This window comes from Delphinapterus leucas, chromosome 9, assembly GCF_059928025.1.
Source record: "Delphinapterus leucas isolate spDelLeu-1000000601 "Yukka" chromosome 9, BTC_Dleu_Yukka2, whole genome shotgun sequence".
In the NCBI taxonomy this organism is placed as follows: domain Eukaryota; kingdom Metazoa; phylum Chordata; class Mammalia; order Artiodactyla; family Monodontidae; genus Delphinapterus; species Delphinapterus leucas.
The window spans coordinates 15529579-15547338 of record NC_143137.1 but is presented as its reverse complement, the minus strand read 5'-3'; the positions used below and the strand labels follow the sequence as shown (position 1 = coordinate 15547338).

Below are 17760 nucleotides of genomic sequence, written 5' to 3'. Positions count from 1 at the left end.
AGTGATCTTTGAAGTTATATTACTACTATGACTCACCGAAGGCTCAGATGATGGTTAGCATTTTCTAGCAATAAAGTATTTTTTAATTAAGGCATGGACTTTCTTTTAGACATAATGCTATTGCACTCTTAATAGTATATGGAAAAGTGTAAACATAACTTTCATATGCACTGGGAAACCAAAAATTTTGTATGACTTGCTTTATCATAATATTCACTTTATTGCTATGGTCTGGAACTGAACCTACAACATCTCTGAGGTATGCCTGTAATAAAGGTCTTATATATATAGGATTACAGGATTATATATAATCTAGGATTAGGGCTGGAAAGGCCTCATAAATCAACACAATCAGTGTTGCCCCTGCATTTTATGGATGGCCAAACTGAAGGCTAGAATGTTTGAGATATTTCCAAGGCTACACAGCTCATCAACTTAACTCCTGGCAACATGGTGGACTAGCTGTCCAAAGACATTTCCCTTGGTATAGACCACCTACAGTTCTAGATAAAAGATAGATAATATTTTTTAATGAATGTCTGATTTATTCATTAAAATCCTTCATTAAGCTGATCCCTTGTTAACTAGAATGGATGTTTAATGAACTGTGGAGTTGGGGAACAGGAGACTAAACCTAAACAGGGTGATAAGTTGGAATGAAGACCCACACACAGCCAAAATCCCTGAAACATTGCATCTACAGTGGGAGGTCTAGAAAAAGCCCACACCACAGAGGAAGTGGATAGGGTTGACTGCAGTGTGGATGCTTGGTGAGCAGTTAAATACAATACAGAAAGGGGAGGAGGAGAGGCAGGAAGAGGAAGAGAAGGTGGTAGAGGAGGAAGATGAGGAAGAAGAAGAAGAAAATCTCCTCGGAAAATTTCTCATCACATTGGTGTAGCTTTGGGGTCAGAATTCATACTAATTAAATGAACACAGCTAATGATCTGAACACAAACTGGAGATTTAATTTAAAGTAGTGCCAGGTAGGTAGAGTCTTGGTACCTGGTAAGATAAAAGCAGATTTTCTTTGGAGGAACACAGTTTAAATCTAGGTCTCACTGCATTTCCACAGAAGAAGTTTCAAAAAAGATGAATTCACAATCAAATTTCACAAAACCCATAAAAAGGCAAGGCACCATAAGCAAGAGTCCACAGAAAAACAAACTGCAGAATCATCCTGCCAAAAATTCAGATCTGGGAACTATTAATACAGAATATAAAATAATTATGTTTAATATGTTTAAAAAACAAAAGAACATATTGAAAGTGTGATGTAAGAACAAATGACAATCAAAACAACTAGGCATTTTCTAAAAAACCCAATAGAGTTTCAGGAAAAAAATAATTGAAATTAGAAATGTTGTAGACAGATTAAGCAACATGTGATAGACTCAAAGATGAGCCATCAAGATTCCCCTCCAAGGAAGGACTTATTCAACTGCAAGGAGTACGGTCATCAGTCAGCCTCCAGCTGTCACCTCCTTCAGAGTTTGCCTCAGATGTGGAAAGCTGCCTTTGCCAAGGTCACTGGAGAAGCCTGTATCCAGTGACTAAGTGATGAAGGATACAAAGACCCTGTTGGTTCCATCCCAGTGCAGGACAGCTCTGACAGGAGATATTCACTTCTGAGCTCCCTGATGGATTAGCCAAGGATTTTTTTGGACTTCACTGCAGTTTGCTTTTTCCTTCTTCTTTCTCCTTCCTTTCACAGGTTTTGATCCCTAATAAACAGCTCATACCTCAAACTCAATTCTACCATCTGCTTCCAGAAAACACAACCTGTGGCACAGCAGATTAGACACAATTGTAAGGAGACTCATTAACTTGGAAAATAAATATGAAGTGATAGCCCACAGGAAGACAAATATGAGGGTTAAGATACTGCAGATAGAATAAGGTCTGGAACAAGAGTAGTCAGAATTCCATAGGAGTTAACAGAGGGAAAAGGGAAGAGGCAATATTTGAGAAGACAAATTTCGGCAGAGAATTTCCAAAAATTGATGGAACATACCAGTCCTCAGATTAAGGAAATACAATGAATCTCAAGTAAGATCAATAAATAAAGCACTGAGTTTATTATTAGACAAAGAAAAGATCATAAAGCAGGCAGGAGAAAAGGCCAGATTACCTTCAGATCATCAAGAACTGATTTCTCAACAGCAAGGTAGGAACCCTAAAGACAGTGGAATCAAAATATTGAGAGAGAATAACTGTCAATCTAAAAGTGTCAAAGAGGGACTTCCCTGGTGGTCCAGTGGGTAGGACTCTGCGCTCCCAATGCAGGGAGCCCTGGTTCGATCCCTGATCGGGGAGCTAGATCCCACATGCATGCTGCAACTAAGAGATCTCACGCCACAACTAAGAGTTTGCATGCCGCAACTAAGAAGTCCGCATGCCGCAACTAAAGATCCTGCATGCTGCAATGAAGATCCTGCGTGCTGCAACTAAGACCTGGCACAGCAAAAATAAATAAATAAATATTTTTAAAAATAATTTAAAAAAATAAATGTGTCAAAGAAATGCTAATTATGTGACATGATGTAGGTGTTAGTCAACATGGTAATCATATTGCAATATATAAAGATATCAAAACAATACATTGTACACTGTAATGTTTACACAATGTTATGTGACAATTATACCTCAATTAAAATAAAATAAAATTGTATACCCAGCAAAACTCTTTTAAGATTTATGAAAAATAAAAGACAATTACAGACAAATTAAATCTTAGAACAAGACCCTCATCTAACCCTTTTCCTGTATAACCCTTAGCAGGTATTTTTAAAATTCTTTCATAGCTGCCTGATCTGAAGTACCTGCCTCTCCTGCAACTTTAACATTTTTCCACATCTTATAGCTTTTTGAAATGTGTGAGCCAGCCTGCACTAGCTAAGAGGGGTTTAACATTATCCTAACCCTGGGTAATGCGACCATAAATTTCTTTGGCTTCCAGCTTCATAACAATGATGTCTACTGTGCTTTTTATTTTTAAATCAATTCTCATCTCATGAATCCAGAAACTTAGCTGCTCTTCCACCTTTTCCATAGCTTCATCACTCATAGATGTTACTTTAGCACTTTTTGTTTGTTTGTTTGTTTTGGCCGTACGCGGGCCTCTCGCTGTTGTGGCCTCTCCCGTTGCGGAGCACAGGCTCCGGACGCGCAGGCTCAGCGGCCATGGTTCACGGGCCCAGCCGCTCCGCGGCATGTGGGATCTTCCCGGACCGGGGCACGAACCCGTGTCCCCTGCATCGGCAGGCGGACTCTCAACCACTGCGCCACTAGGGAAGCCCACTTTATCACTTTTCCGAGTAGACTCGTGTCCAGGTCAGGATTTCCTCTTCCTTTTTCTGAATGTACTGCATTGTTGATTTATTAGCATTGACCTTATAGCCAACAGCACTGTAACTCATGACTGAATGAACCTTCTCTAACACATACTTTCTCCATAAGGCAAATCACAGCTTTTTTTGCACTTAGTAACACAGACAGAATTTCAGCACTATGCTTGGGGGCCATTTTAAACAGCAAAATCACTCCAGAAAGCACAAAAATGCAGAAAACATGACACTAAATAGATCACAAAAAGGACACTTGTATACAACATGAGTGCTGAAATAAGAAGGCAGAGTGTCACCTTGTTCAACCTTCACTGGGTTCACATGCATCAGGCAACTCACATTTTTCGCTGTCCTGCACAAGTTCATGAATTATCATGAAAGTGCTGTGAGGACTGATTTCGGGGATACAAGTAAATTTTAATGAGTAGACAAACTCACAGATAAGCTCTCTGTAAAACATGAGGGCCAACTGTACAACTAAAATATTGCAAACAATTTCCTGAAAATTGGAGAACTGCTCAGAATTAAGGCATGCTGAGGTTCTTAGGTTGCTCAGGGGGAGAGTAAACATATTGATTAATTTTAAATGTTTAAGTTAAATGTTCGTGAAAAGAATAAAAACATTATGTTTCAAAAGAATAAAAAGTGTGTTTTAGTTCAGTCATAACCACAAGATGTCATTTTATACCCGTCAGAGTAGCAAAAATTAAAATCAGATCACATCAAGCATTGGTGAGAGTATTGGCAAACAGGAACATATATATTGCTGGTGGAAGTGTAAACTGACACAACCATTTTGATAAAGTTTGTCAATATCTAAGAAGGCTTATGATACATATTTTGAAATGCGGTACCCAGAACAGAATGGACTACTCCACACGAGAATCAATTAACTCAGGGCAGGGTGTACTCTTGCTTCCTATGACTTGGGGCAGATTCTAACTTTGCACTCACTTCACAACAGTCACACTCCAAAGTGTCAACAGAAACTTTTAGATATATTGCCAAGCCAGAGCTTCCTCAATCTATGATTGGAAAGGCAAGGTTTTAGACCTAAAAATAGGCATTCCATCACACCAAGTGGTCTGCCTCTATCTGCTACCACCTACTTCATCCTCTTAATTTTGCCTCCACGGCTCCTGTGATCAGGTATCCAGGAAAAGCAAAGGGAGCAAAACTTACGTGTGTGAAATGCCATGTGGTCCTGATGGGAGGTCTCCTCTTTGCCATGTCATCCTCTCCCACTTTTCACCCAGGACATGAAAGTGGGACTTCTAACATATTTTTAATCCCAGATTAGAAATTGTTTTAAAATCTGGGTCCAAAGTTCTGGCTCTTGTTAACAACACCTACCCTTTCAGACATGCAGAGCTACATGACCTTGGTTCGTGCAAAAACTCAGGCACCTCTAGAGCAATGAAAACAGCAACAGAGACCACTGCAGGCTTGGCAATGTCAGAGGGGGATGGAGTTTGGGCAGAGAAGAGAAAAACTCACTCACGGCCAGTCCTTGGTGCCAGCCTTTACAACATCAGTTAGGCAATGGTGGGTGAGAACAAGTGCCGAATCATCTGGAAGATTCTTGGAGGTTCTTTGATGGAGATAATCCAAATAGAACACTGCTTAAGCCACCAGAGACAGAAGAAAACAGAGGGGAGGCATGGGACGAAAACAGGAGGATGAAATAAACCACATACTGAACGATTAGACTCTCCCCGGTGCCGTTCCCCACCATGATCCCAGAATACCTGTACAGTCACATTCCCCTGTCAGGACATAGAAATATTTTCCTCTTAAGAAACTTGAATGGTCCCAGGTATTCAAATACTACCCCTTGGGAACCCTAACAAGAAAACACTAACTTATCATCCTATCTCCGTAAAGAGAGAGAATTCAGTCAGTTTTTTTAATTGAAGTACAGTTGACTTACAATAGTCAAGTGTTGTTCAGGTGTACAACATAGTGATTTGATATTTTTATAGATTATACTCCATATAAAGTTATTATAAAATATTTGCTATACTCTATGTGCTATACATGAATGCTCTTTTTTTTGAGAATTTAAAACATTTTTATTGGGACCCTCAGAAAGATATAACTTTTAAGTTGTGACCCAGAACAACGCTTACATACACACAAACAGAACTGAAATTAATGTTACATGAAACAGTGTTAATCTCTACTAAATGCATTCTGATATTTTCTATTTTATTCAGTGAAATTCCATTCTATCCCATTCCATCCCAACCTCATTCTATTCCATTCTATTGTTTCTCTTTGGAAATTGTTGGTTAAAAATACATGAAATTGATTTCCCAGCCCTTTGGCCCTCAGTTTGAAGAACACTAGGTTAAACAAAAATGAACATTCGCTTACCCTGACTCTCAGATTTATAACTAATCATTATACATCGTCAATGTTGTTTTACGCATGAGAATGGACAATAGCCATTCAGATCTTTGAGGAAGGCTGGTAATATGAAAGAGAGGCCAAATGGAGAGAGAAATGTGTGTGTGTGTGTGTGATGGTGGTAAAATTCTTATATACCATGAAAAGAACTAACAGTAAGAGTCTAAAATTTATACATAAAATATTAGAACATAAACAAATTATTTACAAATATAGAAATAAATGCAAGAAGAAATTTAATTTGGTTACTTCCAAGAAGTAGGACTGGTGGATGGAAAAGATATAGAAAAATGGACTGCTACTTTTCAATAAAAGCTTTTTAGTACTCTAATTTTTTTAGCTATGGACAATATCACTGACAATATCACTGAATTCTGAATATTACATATTTCAAAATTTAGTTGTATTGCAGGAAAATTTTGTCGTGGGTTTCGATAGCACGATTTCCACCTCTCTCTTTTCCCTGTTACACCATACATGCAGACCCTGACTCTCATTGACCTTTTCTAAAGCACCCCTCCTGGTTCGACCTATATCCCCTGTCAAGTACTGCCCCTGGGGTAGGATTGCATGGAATTCTGTATGCAATATTGCACATACTATTTCAACTGTATTTTCTTTTCTGCATTCATTTACAATTTAAACTATCTCAAACCAGGATAAAAAGTTGTATCATCCGTTGAAAGCATTTAAATGATAATGAAGCCAAGAAAGAAAATATTGGGGGGCTTAGAGGCGCCTTTTCCATCCTGGTGGTCTCTAAATATGTAGGCGATTATAAATTTACATTTCTTCTTTGGGGGGAAGTTGTTTTCTTTGAACCAGCCCAAGCACATGGACCCATCAGGAAACTCAACTTGCCATCTGTCTTGCAGTAATATTGGGGAGGACATTAGTTACGAACACGCTGGCAGCCCCGATTCCCAAATGCTTTTCACTTAAGAAACGATAAACATTTTGAAACAGACTTCTTGGAGAACAGCACAGCAGCCTCTCCAGCAGCTTTCATGGTACCCCTCAATGGTTATTTTTGCCCCTCCATCGAAAAATGACGGCATAGAGGGAGGAAGGGGAACACATGGGCTCCTCCTGGGGCGAGAACTCTTCTTTAACATGGCCAGAAGATCTAGCAACAGCTGCGCCCATTGGAAGACAACATCAACTTGTGCAACCTGCCCAGGCTCATCAAATGATGAAGGGAGGGATCAAGTTGTAAGCAGCCTCGCAAATGGTGGCTTGGATTATTTTGCAGGAAAGAACTGAAATGAGCCATCTGCCTTCTTTTCCCCTCCCTGTAGAGACAGAAGCCTTTGGGAATGTCCCAAATCCTGGGCTAAAAATCAATCCTGAGAATTCCAGGCAAAAGAATATGGCAGTGCCACCTTGCCAAGTGATTCCATTAGAGAGGTGATGGATGATAGCTAGAGTGTCACCTGCCCCAGATCAGGCATGGTTGAAGGAACTAGTACTAGGCTGGAAATCAGGACAGCTGGTTTGTGATTCTCCTCTGCACTCATTCACTGTGTAACCTAACGTGGAGCCATTCGCGTCTCTAACTGCCTCCACTTCCTCAGCTGAGCGACAGGGACAATAACAATTGCTCCACCTTCCTCGTGGAAGATCAGCAAGTTACATTAGAAGGCATGAGGAAGCACTTCGTGGAAAGCACAGGGTCTTACGCAAGGGAGATTAAAAAGATTTTTAATATAAAATTTGAGATGAATGAAGATTTATCTCTGGGACTAAGGAGAACAGAGCCCGGATTGCAAATTGTTTTTTCCTGTAGTGCCTATAAAGGCAATCACTGGGTAGACTCCTCCCCCACTCACAGCCCAACTGCCTCCCTACTCAGGCCTCTCACTTCCTGTCCCTCAGGGTGAAACTAACCACCTTCCTCACATCCTAGTCCCACCATCAATACAGTATCTTTTCCTTTATTCCCTCTCTCATGAATCCCAGAAAGTCAGCCACCATCTAGTCCAGAGGCTGTCAATTCAGACGACGGAAGGACCAGGTAAGTGACATAAATGAGTGAACCAGCCTGGGCGTGGGAAATGTGGCCAGGCAGAGATGACTACACCATCTAAGGGCCACCATTATTCAGCTCCTGAAATTGCCACGTCTTCAAGTCTTTCAAGAGAATATGGAAATCTGGAGTTGTGTGAGAAATCTTTGAAGGTTGAAAGTTAACCAGCAATATTTAAATGTTTGAATCATCATAGGGCCTAACCAGAAGCATTTGTGCATGAGCTGAAGGTCTGCAACCTTTGATCTAGGCTAACTCCTGTATTTTTACAAGTACAGATTCTCAAGCCCTAAAAACCAGCATAGTGTAGTTCAAAGACTATGTCCTTGGAGTCAGCAAAGACCAGGGCTTAAATCTCTCATCAGCACCTAATTTGCCATATGGTAATTTGAGTAAGAGTTTTAATTTTTTGAACCCCAGTTACCTCAACTGTGAAAGGGGATAATTATATATCCTCCATAAATGTTCTAGAGGAAATAAACAAGATCACAGATAATACATGAAAATCACCTGGTACATAATAGGCACCCAGTAAGTGTCTCCTTTTTCCTCAAGGTCAACAAGTTAATGGTATTATGAGGCAAGAACCCATAACCTTTATCTCCTGAATCCAACCTGCTTTTCCCCCCCTGCACTGTATCCCATGGTTCCCTTGCCTGGAAAGCTCTCCTTTTCAGAGACATGAGGTATGATTCACCCTGGAAACTGTGCACGAGATTAGCGCTCTAGACACCTGCGTTCTGATTTACTTTTTTTCCCGTGAACATGCCCCATCAACCTGTGTAGGTCTCATTTATTTTCTCTGGAACAAAAGTGACAATCACTGTAAACTGAGGCAATAAATCTGTGTTACGTTGCTCTAAATCGTAGTAGGCCCATCCGTGAAACCCAAATGCCTGTGAGCCTGGGATCAGCCTCTGATTTGACATTCTGATGCCTAAGGAATGTGTTTTAAAATGTAGGTTTTATTATTATTTAGATGTGGTGAGGCCAACAGATCAGGAGACAATTGCCATTGAAAAGACAGTTTGTTTGTAAAGAAATAAAATAAAAGCTTAAAAAATGTCCACCTTTATCCAAAAAGTGATCTATAAGAAGATTTAGACTACATATTAATTAGCAGAGAGGTGAATCAAGTTGAAAGAATATGGAACATTATCAACATATTTACTAATAAACATTGAGTATTTTTTAAGTTAATGTCTTATAATTTCCTAGCTTCTCCAAAGTAGACAAGCTTTATGATATTGTTGCAATTTGTCCTATATCAGTTAACAGATTTCAATACACAGTGGGTACTTACTAAATATGTGATAATGATTATTACTTTTAATTAAAGCTGTTGAATTTTTTTAAAAAAAGAAAATGTAGATTGTTACTCACAGTCCCCAAGGTGAGGGAGCTTGCCACACCACGCAGGGCCACGCAGGGAAGCACCAGGGTTGGTTGGGAGGCAGAGAGAGTGAGAAAAATTAGGCAAGAGGCTTTACTGTAGTTTCTGCAGAAAGGAACAAGCAAGGCAATGAAAGCAGGTTTAAGGGTGGCTAGTGTGAAAAATTTCAGTGGGCTCTGAGGTATAGCAATTGTTTCTAGTTGTCTGGTACCTCGCCATGGTGATTAGGCGATTAGGGTGGGGGGGATAGTGAGGTCCTGAAAGCCCATAAAGGAAGTGGTTGGGGAACGGGCTGTGGATTGGTTGGCTTGCATATGAAAGTTGTGCTTATAGACAAGTCCTTTACTTTGTCTAGTGATGGGCTACCCCTGTGAGGAGCAGTCTCTCCCGAGTCAGCAAGGTCCCAGATGTCAAAGCATTGGAAACACGGAAGATACAAAGGCACGATTAATACAGAGTATTTTCAAACCGGTGAGTATTTGGCCCCTCCACACACCCCTGGAAAGATATCAGAATGTCAAGGAGGAGGTTTCCATTATAGGCTCACAGAATAAGAAAGAGGGAGGGTGTATGACTAAAATCCTCCACTGGGAAAGGACCCTTGCATAGGAACAGAAGAAGAGAAGGTCAAGGTGCTCAGAGAAGAAAGGCAGCAGGAGATTAAAGCACCCATGAGCTCAAGGAAGGGTTCGGCATTCTGCTGAGATTAAAAAAAGTGGGCAAGGGGGGTGGAGGTCCAGGTAAACACGGTCCATGTCCTTAGTCTCTAACATCTTGGATACTCTTTCTAAGGCTAAACGAAGCCCCACTCTCTCTGAGTAGAGAAAATTAAATTTGAATACAGAGAATGCAATGGAATAAAGATGATTCTGCTCGAGTGCGTTGACCTTTATCAACCATTTCATCAGAATTTCTGGAGCATGAATATGCGTTAGGTGTCCTCTGCAACTGTTCACATGAGGAAGGATCCTTCTCTTCTGCATCAGGTCCAAGGAATCCTCAAGCATCCCGAGATGGGGAAAGCAAAATCAAATCCATGAAGTTCTGAAATCTAGTTAGAGAATAGTTGTAGGAGACAACGAAAATAGCAGTCAAGCAGCATAAATCTCCAGAGTATACTGTTTTTCCTCCTGTGACTGACTGAAAAAACAATTACATTTCTCAATATTCCTCCAGCTGAGACTTGGATTCAGTGCTAGATAACATATAAATTGCTGGTTTGAGGCTCTTCTTTCAGGTGGACTAGATAGTCAGGAAAGAATGGTTAGGCACACATATGCAGATCCATGCTTATATGAAAAGCTTTTAAAAACAGAGTATCAGGATTTTCAACTTTCACTATTTAAGAAAAAATATTTTATTTGCAAGAAATAGAAATACAAAAGCATAACAATTTCATTTTTTTCCAAACTAAATACAAGTATCCTACAAAGCATTTACTTTTTTTAGTATTTACTTAGCTATGATAAAGCATAAAAAGCCATAAAAAACAGCATGATATGACAGATAATAGACTCACAATGTATTCAGACTTAAACACTGCTGGTCTGTATAACGTGTAACCAAAGACAGCAAAGCCCAGCCTGTCAGCAGAGACATTAAAGCTCATGGTTTCTTATAGTCCGGAGTCTGCTCAGCATTGTTTAAAAAGGGTGGCTCACAATTTGTCAAAGAGAGCTGGTGTTTTTCATAGACTCAGACAGTGTTTCATCTGAAAGGGAGATTTGCTGAACAGCATAGGCCATGGGTCCACGGTGCAAAAAGTTCATTGTTCTCAGCCAGCTAGTGAGTAAGGAAGAGGAACAGAGAAACAGCTAAAACCGCTCGTGGTGCTTTTCCAGGATGCAAAGGCTGCTAGCTGGAGCTCACAGACGACTGGATGAACCGGACAGGAGATGAACATCTCCAGCATGAGGCAAAAACCTGAACTTTGCACAGCAGGGCCAGCCTAGGGAGTAGGCACTGCATTCCCTGCCCAGAGGACCTTAGAAGTTTACAGCGTGTTCGCGCAGAAAGAGATCTGCTCAACCTGACCCACAAATTTCTGCACTTTCCATATCACTTAGCTGTTTATCCATCTCATAGTAATTAGTTGCCCTTGTTTTCTCTTTCTATAAAATTAACTTATTTAGCACAGCACCCAGCACCTAGTAGGTGCTCGAGAATTATTTTTTCTCTTCCTTCTAGAAACCAAGACAAAATAAAGCATTCCCAGATTTTATGCTGCCCAAAAGGACAAAACGAAACAATACCTAGTCTTGTCCTGTGGTAGGTGCTGACCCTTTGTCCACGGAGACGTGGAGCCTTAATCCTCAAATGCCTCAGGTTCCTCTGAGCTGAGAAAATGTTCTGCTCTGAGGATTTATAATACCTTTAATCCCGGCTGGCCATTTTTTGATGTGATTGCACCTCTGCAAGATGGGATTTTCCTAATGGACATAACTCTGTTCCTTTCCTCCTGATGTGCAAATCTGATCATGGCTCACTTTTAGGAAACCATTTTTGAGCCTTTGGAAAAAGTTCCTTTTCCCATGTCCACCTCAGTCTAGTACCACAAAGCTGTATATAAAATCTCCCAGCCCCTAGGTAGTTCTCAGTCATCCTGGATTCAAATATAAGGCACATGTAAGACACAAATGAGTGTCCAAGATGAGGGAGGAACGTGTGTGCGAGTGTGCGAGTGTGCATGTGTGCGCGTGCCTGCGCAAGAGGAAGAGGAAGAGGGAGAGGGAGAGGGAGAGAGGGAGAGAGAGATAGGGAGAGAGGGAGAGAGAGATAGAGAGAGAGAGAGAGAGAGAGAGAGAGAGAGAGAGAGCGAGCTGGCACATGGGTCTTTTGAAGAGCTATTGATTAATGAAGCTTCCTCAGCCCCCTTATTCCCCAATATTCACTAGGTCCTTCTGCAACACTCTTCCTTGGGAGTGAATGACTGACTCAATAAATGAATGAATGAATGAAAAATCTGAACTCTGTCTCTTGCTGCTTCACAGCCCCCTACTCTCTCCTGTAGCTGCCCTCCCAAAGGGGCTTATGCGATCACGTCTCCTAATTGTCTCAGCTAAAAAGCATTCAAAGAAAATGACTCCGACCAGGGCACTACCTGCTACTGGTCTGTCTCACAGGTCCTGCCTGCACTGCAGGCAGGAGAGCTGGTGTCTGTAATAAAGGTTCCTCAAAGACTGGATTCAACAGAACCGAATTAGTGACAAGAGCTCTTGGCAGAGAAGGGGGAGACCAATGCCTTCTCCTCCGTCTCCCATCTCCCCACGTTAGCAAGGCCGGCACGGATGCTCTGTCTCCTCGACAGGGAGAGGGAGGTCTCTGAGTGTGCAACGTGCTCATGTGACACGTGTGTTCGGAGGAGCTGCCCCTGAAGGGCCTCTGCTCCTTGTCTTTTGCTTGGTGTGAGGACATAGGAGGAAGGAGGCACAAAGTGCTAAAAAATTTTAATAAAACACCTCTGTCAAAAATTCTGGACAGTGACTCACTGCCAGAATAAAGGTGAACCAATGCAGGACCCCTGCTCCAAGGGCACACGAGAGTCACAGCCCTCTCTCGGCATTCAGGCTAAACCGAGAGATTTAGGAAGAAAAAAAACATGGTACTTATAGTTGGTTTGTAAATAAGTGAGCTAAAAGCTGCTTTCACAATCTACAAATTAGGTCTTTAAATCAAAATCATTTATATTCATAAAAAGGTTATCTAATTCTGCCTGTACTGGTGTCAAACCTCATCCCCACCCCCTGCCCAAAAGGAGCAACCTAGTTCAGCTGTCAGATTCTTATATAACACTCCCTTTATGTGAGCTAGGTTCCAGAGTCCTAACACTTCACAGAAATTCTTTCTTAAACCTGGTACTGAGGCCTTTCATTTACAGTATCCATTTCTAAGTGCAAAGTCAAGAGCTGTGAATAGAACCTCACTGGGGGGTCTGGGTTACTCAGGTCTCACCCAGTAAAAAAGTACGTGTTCTCTGAACTTTTGCAAGACATCTCCTCCACTAAGCTAATCAAAGAAAGGAAAGAGGAAAAGCTGTTGACATAATGAAAAATATATTAATATGTTTATCATTAACATTGATTCTTTATGATTGATGGTTGTGCTAACAGTCTCTTACTTTCCAAAACTGAGGTTCAGAAACCAAAAGGCTGCCACTATTTGACACCTTCAGGGCTAACCAGGTATTACTGACTCATCTATGGGATGGCTCTGGGGAGGGAAACAAATCCACTGACATTGTGGGCTTAACCCTGGAACAGAAAAGGTGCACACGCCCATTAACTATTTGGAACCAATCTGGTATTATCCAACTCTTCTGCATCCTCTTGACTCCATTACGGCCTCCTAAAGGGATAACTGTTTAGTTCCCCTTACTCACCCAAGCAAGGAGTAGAGGGCAGAGGTCTTTCTCATAATAGCAGCAATTGGTCCTTGGATCCCCTTACGATGGCCATTTGAGCTCTCACGTTGATGTCCCTGGTCTCTAGACACAGATTCAGTTGTGGGAAGAACGGTTTCCCAGAGATCAAGCCCTGCTGTATGGAGGGCTGGAGACAGTGACGTCAAGGAAGGGTAGGTCAGGGAGGAAATGAAATCCTCAAGGCACTAAAGACAGGCGCTCGGAGTTTGCTGCCCTTTTCCTTCTCCCTCCTTATTCAGAAGAGCTGGTTTTCTACTCAGCCTAATCCAGGAGACTTAAAAACCCGATCTGGTTCCAGTGCGTCAGGTGGGTAAGCTGACCCATTCCCACTGACATACAAAAGCTTGCCTTTCTTATCGTCCAAATACTACTTGAGTTAATTCTATATTCGTACCTTCTTAGCCGCCCTCTCCCTCCCCACGCACACAGGCTGCCTGTGTCTGATAATTACAAGACATTTTAAAGAGAGGGATGGTTCCATAGTGGCCCATGGTTAGCAGACACCAGCCAGGCCCAAGAGGGTCTAGAGCAGAAGAGAAGGAGAGGAGAAGGTAGAGAGAAACAGAAGCGGGGCGCATGCTAGCAACCTTCCTCCTGCACAGCCCAGCCGGTCTCAGCCCTCCCCGGCCAATGGAAGGGACAGTGAGAGGCGTGCAGAGGACCGAGAGGGCTGCCAGGACCACTGCAATCCTGATCCAGCTTTACATCAGTGCTAAGAAGATGACTTTGGCTGTCTCCCAGCCAGAACTCTCTCCATCACAGTAGGGAGAGAGGAATCACTGACGGCGAGCCCCAGAGGTACCAGATCTGCTTATGAGGTCTGACGGCAAATGCTAATGACACCAAATCCTGTGTCTGCTGTGGAACAGAAGGCCCAGGTATAGCTTAATCTCTCCTAAGTACAGGTTCCAATGACAATGTAGATGAGAGACAGAAACGGAGACAGAGTGAGAGTTAAAGCTAAGGGTGCTTCAGCTGCTACTAAAAATAAAATACAAAACGTGAGCAAACTTCTTACACGAAATCTTTTACAAGCTAGGGAAAAACATTTAAGGGGGGTCTTCTACATTATACAGTAAAAAGTCAATTTCCATTTCTTATTTGTATGAAAGAGGAAAGTTTTTTTTAAAACTACAAAAGTTACTTTTAATCATTAAAAAAAATAAGAGTAGGTTGGGGGATTAGGTCGTGTCTCTTTGGGTGAGCTGCAAAGTAGCCAAACCTGACTATAAAGGGTAAGACTGTGGATACACAAATGTCACCTACTCTGACCCCAGGAACAGGCCTCAGGCTCACCTCCTGTGTTGAGGCAGAAGAGAAGGGGGAAAGCAGAAGTGTCAGGGGAGGTGGAGAAAGACAAGCTAGCAGGGTTGTCTGAAATGCCTGCTGTCAGGGACAGGGCTTCCCTTCCCTGTTATGGGTATGGGACAGAAAAAGCATCTATCCACAGAGCCCCAGACCTGAGCGAGGCACTGCTCCATCTTTCCCTGTGAGTTCATTCTACAGGAGGACACATGCTTAGGGAGATTTCCCAACTATAATTATAGGGCTCCAGCAAAAAAAGAAGAAAAGAAAGCAAGACATGGCCTGGAAGGATTGGGGATCCCAGAGCCTAGGGTGCCCTCCTCGCTCCAAAGGCCAACAGAAGACTTTTCTAGCTTGGAGGGAGGCGTCCGGATGTCTTCAGTGTGGTTGCCCAGGGAAGCCTCAGCGAGCTAATAAATACTATTTACAAATGGGGAGGAGAAGCCAAGGAGGCAGAACTAGGGGCGTGTGGGGACACAGATGGTGGAGAAATCCTACAAGCAACATGATGGGGCAGGTTTGCCTGGAGTAGAAAAGCCTGATTCCTTCAGGCATTGCACTTGCGGCCTGAGAGTACGAAGGGGACGCCTCGCTCCAGCTCCAGGGCCGGAGGACGAGTCAGCAGGGGCTCAGCGCAGAGCGGCAGGAGAGACCCAGGCTGAGCATAGGCAGGACGTCAGTCGGTGCTTTGCCAGATTCCAACAGGCATCCTGGTATTTTTGTGGCTCGAGTTGAATGAACAAGCGTCAGCTCTTCTTCAAAGAGGCGGTCGCACCCACCCCGGTGAGAAGCAGGCAGTATCTTTTTGGCACTGTCGGTAGAAACAAGCCTGCTCGCCCCACCCCTGACCCTAAGATAATTTCCTATGGCAGTAAGCAACAGGGAGGGAGAGAAGCGGGCTCCCTTCTGCAGGGAGGGACGTGGGACCGGGGGAGGCGTTCTCTCACTGTGGGTGGAAATCCCAGGCTGTCCTCGTATCCAGAGCCATGACTGCACGTCCAGGTCTTTGGTCAAGATCAGGTGGCAAAAAGGAAAAGCTTATGACAAAGGAGGTTTGGAGACATAAAGGTAGAGTGAGGAGATAGAGGGAGGTGGCGACGGTCTCTTTAAAAGGTGGCGTTCACTCTTCTGTCGAGTTCTACAACTTTTAGTGTTTCATTCCCCTCCAGTTTGGTGCTGACCCTGCGAAGGCATCAGAAGGAAAAAGAGGTCTTACTACCAATTACCTCATGCTCGGTAGGATGACACAATCATTCCATGACTGCGACTCTGCAGGCTGGCCCAAGCATGCTTCTCGTCCTCTCCCCTGTTCCTGAAGTCTCCCGCTACCAGCCTATCCGTCATCCGCATTCCTGCCTCTAGCCTCATGCCAAAGGAGACATTCCAGCCCAGAGGATAAACATGGCAGTTTGATACTGATTTGTTGTACATTGCTTTAAACGATTGTATTTCTTGAGGATGGTTAGTCACCCCTATGCTAAACTCTGGGAGGGAGAAAATAAAAGGATAAAGACTGATCCTTGGTCTAGAATAAATATTTTTTTTAAAAATCTAGATAAAGATGAAATCTTTATAAAGATTAAAAGATTCTAGATAAAGACTAAAAAAAAAAACCCACCCAAACTAACTTGAAATAACAGTAAATATATAACAGAAAATAAATACATTATTAAATTATGTAACAGCCTAGAAAGACTCTAGGCATTCAGAGGAGGGCTATGAGGGCTCTGGTATCAGGAAGGCATCCCAGAACAAGAGGGATTTCAATGGGGCCTTGAATAGCTGAGACAAGAGGAGAGAAGATTTGTGTCATGAGTCAAGTATTCTTCTCTACTCCTAGTGGCAGCTCTACAATTTGCTAAAATAGGAATAATAATAATAATAATGTCTAACCTCTTCAAGTATTTCAAAGGATTTACTGTATATGTCATATTTACATAGTGCTTGAATAGTAAGCGCTATAAATAATAATAATAAATAATAAAGCACTAAATGCATGTATAATATAATGTAAACATATAATAGTATATATAATTACAAACTTTCCCCTGCAACATTAGGGGAAGAAAACTGAAGAATCTGAAACAAAGTCTTTCCCACTTGCACTGGAATAGCATCATTTCTGGGAGGCACAGAGGCAGAGTTCAGCTAGACCATGAACCACACCATGTATAACCAGGATTGGACGCAGACGCTCCTTCCCGTGCCATTTGGTGTACCCAGGTATCTCCCCAGCGTGACAACAAAGCCCAGCAGTTGTACAAGCCTTTGTGTTTACACAAGGACTGTTCCTCATAACTATCTAAAGGAAACACCTCATGGAGAATTGGAGACAAATGTATGTTATTTTCAATATGGAAACACATACAGGCATAGTGCCTCTCGAAGTGTCCTTCAATATTAATATGTAATTATAACTATATAATTAAGGCATGTTTATTTACATATAAATCATAAAACTACATACTGACATATAGCATGACATATATGTATCTCTAGTTGGAAGGAAGCTGGGGGATGTCTTGAGGCTGCATTTGCATAGCGAGTACACTGCTGTTACTGGACTGTATGTTTACTTGTGAGGCTTTGAGGGAGGAAGGGAGTCAAGCCCTTTCACCCGACTCTTGGAGCCACCACTGCCAGCTCCCCAGAGGCGCAGCAGCCACAGGGCCAGCTCACACCAGGTCTCTTCCCCAATCTCTGCTAGGGGCAGCTGTTCACAACCAATAGTCTCTCCAGAGTCCGGGTGCTGGAACTAGGTCTTGAAAAAGCCGAAGGTACGACTAGGCCAGTGGGAAAGTCTACACCCCACACTACACGTTGCTGACGCATAACCCATCGTCGGTGCCTTAGAGGAGGT

General features: G+C 42.4%; 1 protein-coding gene across 1 annotated transcript in view; it reads right to left on the bottom strand.

Annotated features, from left to right (window-relative positions):
- Positions 1 to 10508: 10508 nt before the first annotated feature.
- The window catches only part of CREB3L2 (cAMP responsive element binding protein 3 like 2), a 117887-nt gene continuing 110635 nt past the window's right edge, over positions 10509 to 17760 (bottom strand). Inside the window, exon 12 of the mRNA XM_022580214.2 lies at positions 10509 to 16082. Within this exon, the coding sequence (XP_022435922.1) occupies positions 16007 to 16082 (76 nt within the window). The 3' untranslated portion in view covers positions 10509 to 16006. The remainder of the gene's footprint in view (positions 16083 to 17760) is intronic.